The 15,809-nt window shown below is 31.4% G+C and overlaps 1 protein-coding gene and 1 pseudogene across 2 annotated transcripts; both read right to left on the reverse strand.

The window, feature by feature from the left end:
* Window positions 1-273: 273 nt before the first annotated feature.
* LOC109801263 (putative glycosyltransferase At3g07620) lies at window positions 274-3,628 on the reverse strand. Its single transcript, XM_029271964.2, is given in 4 exon segments — window positions 274-967; window positions 969-1,101; window positions 2,151-2,281; window positions 2,370-3,628. Coding segments are annotated over 3 exon segments (744 nt in total). The 5' UTR covers window positions 2,221-2,281; window positions 2,370-3,628; the 3' UTR covers window positions 274-426.
* A 145-nt stretch (window positions 3,629-3,773) lies between these two features.
* LOC114914875 (uncharacterized) lies at window positions 3,774-4,857 on the reverse strand (annotated as a pseudogene). Its single transcript, XR_014428153.1, has 2 exons — window positions 4,698-4,857; window positions 3,774-4,501 (listed from the first exon to the last, which is right to left on the reverse strand). The product of XR_014428153.1 is annotated as an uncharacterized LOC114914875 (transcript).
* Between the last annotated feature and the right edge of the window lie 10,952 nt (window positions 4,858-15,809).

The raw sequence follows: 15,809 nt of genomic DNA on the forward strand, positions 1-15,809 counted from the left end.
GTTATGGCCCAACCGTTTACAGAGAGGGTCAAGTTCAACCGGATAATCCAAAATGCAGGTTGGCTTATTAGTGCCCTGACATATTGAAAGCATGAGAAAGAACTTTGTCTATCCAGTTGTTCGGCACATCATTTTGGTCGTATTTCATGCTGACTTCATCCAACAAAGGATCTGTTTTGATAAATCTCCATCAATACTTTTAAAAAAAATGAAATAATTTTTTTCATAAACTAAAATTAATTTATTCATGAGTTAAAAACATTTTTAGAAAAGTTAATATAAGAAAGATTTTACAAATTAGCTTAAGCGTATAGTTAATTATAACTTTGAAAGAAACTTGTTTCTTTTTTCCTTTCTTATTTTCTTCACTTATAAGTACTTACAAAGAAATTTATCTAAACATGGCCTAACTTATTCATGATATGGTCACCTAGGTCTAATCTGAGAAAGCCTATTGTTCCATATTGCATGAAGAATCATATGAAATAAGTCATACTTAACAGGAACTTTGTGCCACAAGAAGTGCTGCTGAACCTTCTTTACTCCCAAATGCAGTGCCACCAGGTACTTTTCTTCTGAGATCAAGAGAAGTAAGTTTCTGAGACTAGGGATATTCCTTTCATGAACAAACACAGAAAATTTCTCCCACTTCAATACCTCAAATAAAGAAGGCACATAGTTATCTCTGATATGAATCATATGATAACCGATACACTCAGAAAAAATGGCCTCAATTATTCTGGGCATGTGAACCTCGTAACCTCTAGCACATATGCAATACTTGCTGCTATTCATATACTCCATATACATTCTTTTACCTTCCAAATCATGCGACATTGGACCAAAAATTTTCATGTCAGGTTCTTTAGTCTCCCAGTGTTTTAGCAGGATTGGACAGAGATAACCGTACATGCTTCCTGCAAAAAAGGCAAGAATAGATCAATTTGAAGGAGGTTTTCCTGCAAATCCTTAGAGGATCATTCATAGGGTGTATATATGTAACAGGTAGAGTAGTGTCCTTCCCTATTTGGAAGCCTTTAGCAACAACAGAATTATGAAGAGACCTAATACAATCTTGCATTGCTTTGTGATATGGGAGGCCTGCAATTGCATACATCTCAATGTGTAAATATTGCAGAAAATTCAAGCTAAACCATAGATTCAGGTTCATCACTTCAAACAATAATATAGCATGGAGTCATTAATACATTATCCCTTTACATAAATACTAATAAAAGTGATGCATTGGAAGTGCACCCAATCATGACAAGCAACAAGAAAATGGTCTGCTCCCCCAGTTCTGTTCCAGAAACGGTATCTTCCTGTAATTAACTCCACATATTTCTCAAGGTATTACTCCATCTGCTTAAGGTCAAAAAGGGAAACTCTTAGCATTTGTGAACTGAATGGTAGGTAAAACAAATGAGCTTTTTGGGGATCTCTCACAATGAACCTTTTATTTCCCTCCATCAATCTCATAAACTACCCCTGTGAGGCATAAACTCCTCTCATCTTTGGTTGGTGAAATATAGGTTTTTCCCCTTCTCTATAGATAAAACTTTGAGCTTGCGCTCCATCAGTTCATAACTCCTTTAGAACAGATATATAGATGTGCTTCAGTTATCTACTGAAACAAGACCTATGCATGAGAACAAGTTAGGAGAGAAAGAAAAAGTAGGAGAGGGTGTCTCCAGGCCAATAGATGTAATGATGTCCACATTTATATTTGCAGAATTAAACAATAAATTAATTCTTGAAAGGACAAAACTTAGGTACAATTATTTAGGTACTATTGATACTATTATCTTATTAGAATTAAAATTTTATTTTGATAATACGTGTAAATGTATACTTCTAAGATCTGTACTAAATGTAAATATATATTAATGCAAATTACTGAGGTAAAACTTAGATTAGAAACAATACCAATCATACACAAAAAATTGTATCTAAGTTTTGTCTTTCTTAAAATTGATTTTAGCAATTCCAAATCTACTCAAATCAATCATAGTAAATTAGTAACACACTAACCAAATACATACAGGGCAGCTTACAACTGAATGACTGATATATGAATGATAAGAATGAAACAAAAACACTCCATAACACAATGCTATACATCTAACATATTGAAGAGTTGCCAAGGATACCTTGAAAACTTGGAAACATCTTGGAAAATAGGTGCATAAAGTCCTGAAGAATTTGGTATGGCAAGGGCATTTTCAATCTCCAGTTTTGCAGATAAGAGTTCCCAGTCACGTCAAGAAGACCACCTTGGCCTCTGTCATCAATACACAATACATGAAAATTAGGACTCCGTACAGATTCCACAGTAGCTAAAACTGGAACCACAAAGCTAAAGTCCATACCATATAAGCAGAATTAGAACTCTGAAGCAACAAAGAGATCATATGTGCTATTGAAGTTGGCCACACCAACCTACTCCTAGTCCACGATGTACCCATCTTAAGTTTACTATTCAAAATGGACAAAGGAGAATTCAACACTTGTTGTTCCATTTCCACAGTTTGTATTCTACTGACATTTGAAGGCTTTTCTACAGCTAGTAACATATCAGATGGCTCAAATCAGCATACTTGGGTCTTTTCTGAATGAAACTGTAAACTGCATCCTCATGATTTCCCACTTTAAAACTCCTATTATTAAGAATGTGACCCTTTCTTGAATTTCTGCTCCCATCAAATTCCAATTCTTTTTCCAAATCAACCTTTTTTTCAGAAGCATATTCCTTTGAATGAGAGGCAAAAGAGACATTGTTTTCTGTGGATCTAAACACACCCATATCCTCTGTTTCTCAAGTTCCAGAAATGAAAAGTTCAACTGGGAAAGCCAATGAGCTACTATCATCATGCAACAGAGAATAATAGGTTGTCCAACAACATTGGAAAACAACTATTACAGCAATGAACATGCCAACAATTAAGAGTCTCCTTAGAAGTTCTTCAGTCATTCTTTGAAGGGCTGAATTCACATTTATCTCCAATAGATTTTTTCCTCAAGAATGATTGTGCAGAAGCCTGAGCTTAGCATGGTAAATATCAAAAATCAATGTTAAGCACAAATACATTGATCAGTGAAATGATTTAAAGACCTTGTTCGGCAATGCTAGTGCTAAAGAATCAAATTAATCACCTTTTCCACCTGCTAAAAGTTTACCATAACAGTATTTATCATAAAAAAGTTTAAAATTAGGTTATCAAAGATAGAGTCATTAAGAAAACTGGGGGAGAAATGGACAGGGATTGGGAGTGAAAGAATATAAGATTAGGAATTATCCCATTTATACTCACAATTTTAAGCGACATGATAATTGTCTGCTCTATGACAAGTACACAGTTATTTTAAAACTCATTTCATATTTTGATCATTCATGTACTTTATGTTTTCTTTTTTCTTAATCAACAAAATGATCTTTGCAACATATGGCAGCACTAAACACTCCAAATTTCAGCTAAAATGGTCACTAAAACCATAACAGACATCGCACATTCTTCAAATATCCTATAGACACCATTCCACAATGCGAAATTTGGCCATTTTGGAATAAGACTACCCAAGCCATTACTGACTTCACTCACCAACTGTCCAAGCACTCCATAACATATTCATCAATCACACAAGCAAAAGACAATGGAAATAAAACAATAACCAAGTTTGCATTTGAAAATAAGCCTGGCAATACTCTAATTCTAACTACCCAAAAACAAACCACACTTCCCCAATGCCCAATCATGACTTTAACCCATTAGAAGTGATTTCCAATGTCAAACTTCAATTAAAATAAGAATGTCACATAACAAAAACTATCAACCTACCAACAAAACATAAAAACGAGGAAAGGGGGTAAGACATATAACTTATCACTTATCATTATCATCATCATTCATCACCCATAAACAAGTTTCAATGATTCTACAAGTAACACAAAAGTGAAATTGAGAATGAATCAATCCAACACAACAGCAGCACCCAACTCCTTAAGCTTCTCCATGATGGGCTTAGCCTCCTCCTTAGTGAGCCCCTTCTTCAAAACACAGGGAGCCTTCTCCACCAAGTCCTTCGCTTCCTTCAGCCCCAAGTCAGTGAAAGCCCTCACTTCCTTGATGATCTTGATCTTCACAGCAGCATCATACTTCTCCAGCTTCAAATCAAAGGCGGTCTTCTCCGCCGCCGCGGCCGAGGCCACCGCGGGGGACCCGGAAGCCGCGACGGATGGCGCCACAATGCCGGCGGCGGGGGCGCCGTAGCGGTGGAGGCCCATCTTGAGCCGCCAGAGGACGGTGAAATCATGCCTCTCGAACCTGTTGAGGTCGAGAAGCTCGTCGGCGATGCGCTCCACCTTCTGCGCACGCGCCTCCGTGGAAAAAGCGCGCGTGAGGCTCAGAAGCCTCGTGCCACACCTTACGCCACTGTGAGACATTCTTTTTTTTTTTCTTCGTCTGACGCAACGAGGTTTCGCGAAATTATGCCAATGGAGACCCTGTTGGCACGAAATGAGAAACGGAAAGTGAAAACGGTGTTCCAGAATGACGCAACGGTGTGGTGGAACTTTGATTTGGTTCAGATTAAAGAAAAGTGAAAACCTCGAGTTTGGTAGTGTGATGAGGAGTATAGAGTAACGAGTAGTTAAATATAATTAAAGAAAATAGAAAAAGCGAGAGAGAGAATGGGATTACGGAGAACGTTCGACGGATGCTTTTTCCGGACACCGGATGATGTTGATGATGCACTGCGGCGGCCGCGCTTGGGTTTAGGCTTCGGAATCTGTTTGCGAAAGTGGAGCTTGTTAGATTGGCACTGACATGCGGGTTGGGTTCTCTTTTACAAATATGAGATTTTTTTAATTACATCCATCATACATAGTCTCAAAATTAACAACAACAAAAAATATTAATATGTGTATGATTTATACTCATTAAATATTATTTTAACACATTTAATAATTATATATTAAATATAAATTTTATTAATCTAAATGTTAAATTATGATTCTATAACACTTGGTGTGTTTATGGTAAATATTATAAAAATTATATAGTAATTTAAATATAATCAAATTATTTATATTTTAATATATTTTGAAATGTATATATTATATTAATTTTGATTTATATACAAAATTTTATATTAATTTAAGATGATTTAACATTTTATATTAATCTAAGATGATTTAAAATTTTGTATTAATCTAAGATGATTTAAACTATATATTAATTTTTATATTTTAATATATTTTAAAAAAATTTAAAACTTACTATTAAATTTAAGGTTTTTAAGTTTTATAATATATATATATATATTTCAAAATATACTAAAATATGAATATTTTTATTACTTTCAAATTATTGTTCAATTTTAACAAAATCTGATATAAACATACAAGGTAATAAGACATTATAGTTTAATGGTTGAATCTATAAAATTAACATTTAATTAAAATTTATTAAATGGTGTAAGAGTTAGTAAAAGTTACATCGATATTGTTTAAATTTATATATATATATATATATATAATTTAATCACCTTCTTGTTGTTGTCCAATTTTAACATTTAAAAGCTAGTGGGACGACCGTTCAAGGTTCTAGAAACACCATATATCATTTAGTATATATAATATAAAAATTACAAAATTAAATTATTAAAAATATATTAGGAAAAATAAAATAATTATGCTTAGTTAATCAATAGTCAATTTTTCTTAGTCGACAAAAATTTATCAACAATTTTAGAAAAATAAATTGGTAATATTTATATGTGAACAGAAAAGTGTGATGTTATAGACTTATTTTCTTTTTTCCTTTTTTGTATGAACATCCATAAGTGTTAACGTAAAATCATAAATAAAATATTGTTTTAAATTTTCTCATATTTTCTTTATCTATAATTTATTTAATTTTCTTTCAATTTTTTAAATGATGACCTATCTTACCATGATGAAATCTGAATATCAAATAATTAAAAATCTCCATCCCTTTGTCACAAACTTTTTATGATGTGTCACTATTATTGATCTATAACATCCCATTTTTTTCAAATAAGTTAATAAAAGATCTTCTAATAAATTAATTGGGATTTAAAATATTATGAGTGATTTGATAAGATAATATCTATTAATTATATTTTTAAATTTAAATATGTGAGATTAATTAGGTGGATTTTTTATTGATGGACTATACATGCGGGTGGGGCTTAGGGGTTTGTTAAAATACATTAGTAATGTTAGGTCTGTTTCACATGTGATCTAACCATATATTGTGAACTGAAGAGGGAAGCAAACCGAAGGCAGCTGGAGGGGAACTCGAAGAGCAAAATCTTGAAGCTAGCGTCGATTAAGGTAAGGGGGAGTAAGAACCTTGCTCCGGGGTGTATGATAACTATTAAGTAGTAAGATTGACCCTAATCCCTAGGATGTGTGTATGTATGTTGGAGAGGGATTAAACTCGATCCTTTTGTGAACCCGAATGAAATTGAATGTTTTGTATATGATAAATGCCTATATTGATGTGTTGGTTCTAAGAATTATGTATAATTATGAACCTATGAGTGCTTGTGGGTTCCAAGGGAACCCTAAGGATGTATCTAAACCCTTAGGTCGAAGCTAATTCATATTGATTGTAGATTGCATGACTAAAATGTGAATTAATTAGACTATAGAAATCCCTTTAACATATTCAAATCCTATAAATCGTAGAAACCACATATTTGAAAAATCACGAATTATGTAGATCAAGTTTTACTTATATTGTGCCGAACTGGGAACAACAAAATGCTTGCGACCTCGACCACACCAAGTGCGAGCTTAGTCTCAACAGATGTGAAAGTTTGAAATACTTGCGGCATTATTAACATCAAACATGAGTATAGTCACATCAGGTGTGAGGGCTCTAGAGAACCTCTGGATGCATCTTGTTGGGAGGATTACACCAATTGTGATTCCTTCCAAAGGCTCGTTGCCTTACATGTGTTAGGCGTAAGGTGTGCCTCATCAAGCACAAACTTGTGTTTGAACTTAATTTTTATGTTTGTATGTGCGAGTAATTTGTGTATAAAAGTGATTGTGATAAGTGAAAGTGATACGTGACGAGTTGTGAAGTGATAAAATGATAAATGATAAAGCGTGACATATTATGAATGATGTGTGATAAGTGAATTTGTATAATAATTCATTGAGTTTTGAATGTCATGCATCATGTGCATCTATGTTTTATGATGTACACGGCTAGGGAATATCCCCTTGTGTTAAAGCTTGGGAATTAGTCTTTGGAGATAGTTTGGCTTGAGAAGTCCCACTTTCACCCATTGTGTGTATAGGTGCATCTTACACAACTCAACTATCTCGACGAAATCCTAGTAGTATATCCTTCTAGTGAGAGTGTTTTGATGACTTGACCTGGCATATGCTCCTATACTACTCAGCCTTCAGGTAGGAAAATGTGTTTTTACTAGCACCACATGTATATAGATTATGAGAGTCTAGTCTATATACGACCATAACATTTTGCTTGTGTTTAAGTTGTATTTTGATTGATATCGTGATGGAATGAGATGTAAACTGAGTTGAAATTATTGTATAGATTGATGAGGAGTTTAATTATTAGTTTTATATAAAATGTTTGTGAGTGACTACCAACCTTATTCTACATCGCTAATAGGAGTGAGATATGTTCTCACTTCCTTATTTTTCATCATGGATAATTTATATGTGGTTGTAGAAGGCTTCCTTTTTAGAGGAATCTAGTTGATTGAAGGGAAAGCTCTAATACCAATGATATCGAAGATATTGAATTATGTTTCATGTTTTCTATTTTAGGAATTTTAGTTTACTTTCCTTAAAACATATTTTCCTTAAAGTTGTAATAGCTAGGCATTAGTTTAGTTTATTTGAATTTTGAATGTGATACTATTTACATTTGTTCGAAGTTATTCAATTACAATATTTTCTTTTTTTTTATTATTATATTATACATGCAGGGTAAAAAGTGTCACAATCCATTTTGCCGTTGCATAATGGTTTCTAACAATAACTTAGTCTCGTACAAATGTACCATACGTTTAGTCATTTTTTTTTATGTAATTGTGTTTAACTATTTGTATATTTACACTTTTAGGTTTGGGAATTTGGGTCATAAGTAATATTCAAATATTTATGAGGTGACATTTTTCTAATTTTGCACAAGGCACAAAAAACTTAGGGTCAGCCTTATAAGCATTCAAGATAATATAGTTATAATTCAATAGTTAAATCAACATAATTAATTTTTCATGTAAAAAATATTGAATAGTATAATAGTTGGTAAAAGTTATACGGATATAATTTGATCTTTTAATATTATCCAACAAGAGCACGTTTTATTATAAGAGATGAAATGAGTAATTCATAACCTTTAAATTATAGATAAAAATAATTAATGGTCAAGCTTAAATTTCAATTATAGATATTCTGTTACACAATTATTACTATTATCCATTGCAAAACTAGTGAAATCATCATTACTCACTATCGCCACCATCATCGTCATTGTCACAATTGTCATTGTTGTTGCCACCACCATTATCTCTGTCGTTGGCCAAAAGGTTACTATAACTAAGGATGAGAATAGGTTAGGCCTTAAACAAGGGCCTATGACCTGACCTTTTTGGCCTAACCTGACCTATTTAATAAAAAATGTCAAGTTTAGGATTTTTAAAAAAGTCTATTTATTTTAAAAGGCTAGACTTAGACTTATAAAAAAATTGTTAGACTTGATAGGTCAACCTATTTATCTATATAATATAATAAAAAATTAATATACATATATTATTAACAATATAATTATATAAATAAATAAATAAGTTTATAAAGCAAAAAATAAATTATCAATACTTTTTTATCACTCCACTTAAACATTTTATGTACCCTATTTATAGAAAATAAAAAAAATTGCAAATAGAAACTCTAGTCGTATCTTCATTTACTCTCTTCTTTTATCTTCAAGGTCATTGGTTGGCTAAGTGCCTTTGTTTTTTATTTGTGAGTTGTGACTTCAGCTTCAACTTTCAATCCTTCATTCATTTTGTGACTTCATAATTCACCTCTTATCATTCATTGACATCATCTTCCATCTTTAACCTTTATATTTTACCGTCATCACTCAACTCATACAAAAGCAATCAACAACTCTGCAACTTTGCATTCCTTCACTTATAGGTAACTTTGTCCATCGTTTTCTTTTTGTATGTTTTCTATATTTTTTTTGTAATTAGATGATTCTCGTTGATATAATTTTCTTATTTGTTTCACAATTTTGGATTGAGAAAGATTCAATGTTTCTTTCTTATATTAAAGACTTGATCATGTTCATAGTCATGATTATTATATTATTTTTTAGTGTCAAGGAATAACTTCACTATTTGAGAACAATGAAGGAGTTACATCTATCCTTCCAACTATCGATGGACTAAATGCACATGAACCAATACCAACAAATCCAAGTCAAGTGGTAGAGTGAAAAAGATTAAGAAAGTGATATTGTTGTGATTAAGAGGAAAAGACAAAAAAAAAATCATTTGCTTGGAATGATTTTGATGAATTTGAAATTAGTAAAGGCATGTAAAAAGTTATTCGTAAATACTGCAAAGATAGATTTGCAATCGGTGGGATAGAGGCTAGCACTAGTCATCTAAAAATGACATATTGAGAATTACTTAGAAAAAAAGATACATATGGCTGAAAAAAAAGTAATTTTTCATGCTATTTCAACCTTCTAATCATGTTAATCCATTTGTGAGCTTTGGTGTTAGATATAATAATGAGAAGATGAGAGAAATAATTACCATTGTTATTATGGTTCATGAGTATACTTTTAGAATTGTTAAAGATGAGGTCTAGATGTGGGGCTTCGAATATGAAAATTCAGAATTTCAAAAGATTACTTATAAAACAACAAGACATGATTGTTTAATTAATGATATATGAGGCTGAGAAAAAATAATTGAAGATTTTATTGAAAAATGTGAGCAAGATTAGTTTAACAATAGACATGAGGAAATCAAGCCACACCAAGTAGTTGAATATATATATGGTTATCATCGGTCATTTCATTGTTATGACATGGAAACTTCAAAAAAGACTTTTGAGTTTTGTTAAAGTCCCTACTCCAAGATGTGGAATTGATGTGGTTGGTGTAATTTTTAAATGTTTAAAGGCTTGGGTATTGAAAATAAAGATTTTTCAATATCTATTGAGGATGCATCTTATAATGATTCATGCTTGAGAACTCTAAAGGAGAACTTATCATTAAGTACTAAGTTAATTTTGGATGGTTCATTATTTCATGTTAGATGTTGTGCTCAAATATTAAATCTACTAATGCAAGATGGACTGAGTAAGATTAAGGTTATTATTTTCAATGTACGTAAAATATATATCAATCACAATGATTTTAGGTTGAAGGCTTTTTGTGATGTTGTTGAACAAAAGCATTTGAAAGATAGAAAACTAATTATTGATTGCCCTACAAGATGGATTTTCACATATCAAATGTTGTTAACTGCTTTGAAGTTTAAGATTGCTTTTGTAGCTTACAAGGAAAAGGAGCCACATTATGATTATGCACTTTCACTTAAAGATTGGAACAAAGTTGAGAAAGATTGTAAGCTTTTAAAAGTGTTTAATCTAGTCACACATAATTTCAAGAAGTGAGTATCCTCACTAAAAAAAGTCCTATAGTAACACAACTTTTAGTGTCACTTAAAGCTATATTTACCTATATTTTTTTCTTACATGTCACTATATAATTATAATTTTACCTTCTTTTTATTTTGTGTCACTATTGTATTATTATTAATATTTTTAAAAACAACAAAACTTTATTAAATCTGACTAATTATTTTACTATTATTTTATTATTATTTTATCACTCAATTATTAATATATTTTAATATATTAAATCTTTCATTCTTTTACTAATATTTGACAAAATATCTATTACTAATATTTTGGCATTTAATAATATTTTTACTGATTATCTCATTTTATCATGGATCGAAAAATATCTTTATTAATATATTTTAATTATTAAAACTTTTGTTTAACGAAAATGAAAAAGAAGCGAAAGATATGAAAGTGACTTTTAGAGAAAAATTTGCATAAATAAATTACAATGGCATTACGTGACAAAGCTATGAAGTGAAATAAGCAAAAGTTCAAAACAAGGTTAGAGAGATAGTGAGTTCCTCCCGTTGTTAATTGTCGAAGCTATTTGGAAGATGATTTTGCGTTGTTTAAGAAAGTAGTTATCGTCATAGGAGCTCTCTTAGGTATTTTCAATCTACATCTAAATCTCTATTCATTCTTCTTTTATTCATGGTTGATTTTAAATTTGGAATCACTCACTTCACCGATCTCTATTTTTTATTCATCATTGTTTTATTGATTCACCATTTCAAGGTTGAATTTGTCCAATTTCAGGGTCAATCTGTCGTTTATGTTGATATAGTAAAAGTTATAATCTATAGTAATATTTGTTTATAGTTGTAACCTCATCAATATCATTTTGGTTGTTAAATTTGAATTTGGTAGCATTCTATTTTTGAATCCAAAAAGATAACTATAGTTGTAGCAGATTTTGCCATGTTTGAGTATGTTAGATTTTGTCACAAGTGCCATAGAATGTAACAATAGCAACAATAGGTGTCTATTCTTCATGACAATAGGATTCAAATCTATAGCACTATAAGATAATAAAAACATAATAGAGAGTTTTTAATGTCTTTGACATTCTAGCACCAAAAAATAACTAAAGATTTGATTATTGTTTATGTTTTAGAAGCATATTGAGAAAACTATGAACCTTCTTTGGAAAGACTAACGTTACACCAACTTAACACTATTACATTACTTTTGTTTCTACAATAAGGAGAAAAATAGGAAGAGAACAAAGAAGCATGGAATAAGTTGTGTGATGTGATGGAGGTAAAGTGAAAAATGTGAGAATATTAATGTAATGATAACATTACTCAGCTTTTGGAAATATACTCAATTGACAAGAGTTCATAATGCTAATCTATTTAGTAAAGAAGTAGTCTAAAATAAATATCTATTTTTTCTTTAACCTTATGTGTGATGGCGTTGTTCTTAAAGTTGGAAAAACTAATTTCTACTATTTTAGGCCCTTTTTTATCTATTTTCTTATTGTTGAGGGGTCTTAATCCTAATGAACTACATGTGCTTGAAATTGCACACATATATTGTGTAACCTCTTATGCAAATTGGTCCCAAACTTTATAAGATTTAGACATGAAAATTATAGAAATAATCTTCTTTTGCTTTGCTATGTACACTTTATTTTACATCAATAGTCTATGTTGTAACAATTCTATCTAGGATAGTTAGATTTTTGAAAGATTAATAATTAAGCTTACTAGCTATACAAGGTTTGAGAGTTAGGATGGATAATCAAATGCAAATTATGTTGGAGTTATAGTTTTATTATACTAATTAACAATTTAAAATGAAATCCAGTTGCAAGTAATTCTAGATTCTTTGTGCACTATATTGTTGTGCAATTTTTTTTATAACTAAGTAAAAAGGGAATCTCAACGTGGCATGGTTTAGGTGATGACAGAGAATTGATAAATAAACAAAGTGGTTAAACTTTTTTACTATTATTATAATGGTTTGGCTTACTTTGTGTGAGCATAGTTTTTATTATTATTATTTTTTTTGAGTAAAACAATTAAACAAGTCATTCTACCAATAAAAAAAGTGAAATTCACCTTTAACTTTTAATTTTAGTCCACCATTTTTTTACTCAAATTTTAATAGAAAATAAAATTTGATCCCATGCATGGATTTAATGAATTTATTGTGTTCAAATCAGTCTCATACACGAGTTTAATGAATTTATTGTGTTCTCACCTCTCACATCTCTAATGAAAATACACGTGATGGCAATCTGTTAAGAAATGGATAGATGATTCCTTCTCTAGATTGCTCCAACTCCTTGATCTTTTCCTTTAGGAGATTCTGGACATGAAAGGTCTAGAAAATGAAGATGACTCATGGAAATGAAGAAGAAGGAAGCACCAAGGCCAAAGGAGCAAAGGATTGCTCAGAAGGTGCCTACCTAACCTAGAAGCCTTCTAGGTTCCCTAAGAACTAGGCGTGAGCAAGGGACTTTTGAGAGAAAATTTTGTTGAGCAAAATGATTTGAATTCTCATATATTCAAAAGTGAATCCAAGTGAAGGAGGTGAGCTCAATTTATAGGCCAAAGGAGGAAGCAATTGGCGCCAACTCCTTGTTGTAACTTTAGGTGCCAAAAATTTGAAATTTAAATAGATCAAAATTTGAATTTCAAATTTTCACAGCCATATGATACTTTCATGTGCAGCTACAATTTCATTTAGATGTTATTTAGAGTTAATTTGAGGGTACTTAGGGGCTGATCATGTGCAACCAACTTTAGGATAGCACATGCGCACTAAATGCATCTCAAATTAAGCCTAAATGTAATCTAAACTTGCCAAGTTTGCCTAATCAAACTTCTCCTCTCAAATCTTAATCTAATGAGCTAAATACACTTCCAACCTATCACAAACACTAAGAAATAATAAAAGAAGCAAAATATGAGCCCAATATTGGGTACCGAAATACCCAAGGCCCATTAAGCTTGAGAATAGGCCCAATAAGCTTATGGCCCAAAAACCCTAATTTATGTGGCCCAAAATACAAGAGCAAAATATATGTAACTTATACTAATATAATATGTACAAATAAGGTGTATCAATGTATGACCCAAGTGAAGAGTACCCTAGGCCCACCAAGCCCATTGGACCCACCAAGCTTTGAAGTAGTCAAATCATTATGAAGTCTCCTGACCATGGCTCTGGTGGTTGGACCCTTGGTCCATGCTCCTCCATCAACAGGACATGAGAAAACCAATAAGAAAAAAAACACGAGGTTAGAAGAGAGATTGGAGTAGAAGTTAGTGATTCTGGTAGGTTCTTGCAACACACCCCACCTATCCAATTCAATTTTTTTTTGTTTTATTCACTATTTTAATTCTATAGCTACAACCACTCTTTGTTGCAAACCTGACCACCTATGCTACAATGCCACTCGTAAAGCTTTGGTATTGTTGACACATGTAGTGACATTATTATACTGGTTCTCAAGAGTAGTCTCTTCCAAGTTAGCCCTATTTTTCCATAGTATTTTAAATCTATAAAGCTAGTAGAGTTCCTTGAGCATATTTATACAATACTTCATTATGTTTTATAGCTCCATACAAAATTCTTATGAAAGATTGTAAACCATCACATAAATTCTTGATGATTTGTGCTAAAATTCTTTTCTAGTTTTTATCATATCAGAGTGATAAAATTTTGATTCTTTCTACTTAATTGACACTTGAACTACCATTTCCTTTATCCCTCTTGGAATTATGAATAAAATTTTAAATTATTTTTTCAAACCTAGTTTTTCTATTACCATGAACTGTGATATTCCATGATTCCATTATAACTAAATGGGGAATAATTGCCAAGAACTATGTAGTTTTATTTTTCTTTAGAATCGCACTATGGGGAAATCAGTGATTGGCTAACATAAATGCTTGTTTTTCCTCTAAATAATAAGGACCTTATTCTTTAAGCCATTATTACGAGTATTTGTCAGCAATGGTGGTTACAACAATTACTTTCCATGGTATAGGTGATCTTACTCTTGTAATATATATAGAAATGATTTTTATTTAGCTACAATTATTTTCTCCACTATGTTTATATTTGATTTTTATTGTTTGTTATACTATTATTTTCATACTATTTTTCAATTTATTATATTTGATGGATAAGTGTTGGATTTCGATCAATCTCAAGTTAATGAGAAGTATGTTAGGGGGATTCAAAATTTGCTTGATTTTGCATTTGAAAAATCATTTAAGGATGGAAAAATTTTATCTTTTTGCACCGAATGTGTTAAACGTGATTGGCACTCTCAAATGGATGTTTATGAGCACATAGTCAATTGTGGTTTTCTAAAAGGATATACTGATTGGATTTTTCATGGTGAAAATATTGACACTTCTATTTCTGAGAGTACATATCAAGTAGATAGGAGATTCGATCATGACATTGATACATTAATTCATGATGCTTTTGCAATGCATGTAATTAATGAGGGCCAAAATATACAGACATGGAGGATGAGAATGTCAAACCATTAGTAAATGAAAATAATGTTCAACAATCATAAGTTTATTTAGATAAGATTTATCAGTTGTTGAAAGAAGTTGAGCATGACCTTTATCCTGGTTGTAAGAATTTCACAAAACTCTTTTTCCTTGTACATCTCTATCATTTGAAATGTTTGAATGGGTGGAGGGATAAAAGTTTTTTAATGTTGTTAGAGTTGTTAAAGGATGCTTTACCAGAAGAAAATACTTTGCCTAAGTCATTTTATGATACAAAGAAGATAATTTCAAGATTGAGTTTAAGCTATGAAAAATTTCATGCATATATATATCCTAAGGATTGTATATTGTACAAGAATAATTTTAGCTAATGATAAAAATGCCCAAAGTGTAATTTTTTAAGATGGAAAAATAACTCTAATAATGATGAAGTAAGAAAAAAAATACCTGCAAAGATTCTTCGTTGGTTTCCTCTCAAACCTATGCAAAAACTTTTTATGTCATCCAAAATAGCTTCTTTTATGACATGGCATAAGTATGGTCGAACTAAGGATGGACTTATGAGACATCCTATTGACTCTTTGGCATGGAAGGATTTTGATAATCGGTATCCT

The sequence above is a fragment of the Cajanus cajan genome, chromosome 1 (genome assembly GCF_000230855.2).
Source record: "Cajanus cajan strain Asha chromosome 1, NIPB_CcT2T_4, whole genome shotgun sequence".
In the NCBI taxonomy this organism is placed as follows: Eukaryota; Viridiplantae; Streptophyta; class Magnoliopsida; order Fabales; family Fabaceae; genus Cajanus; species Cajanus cajan.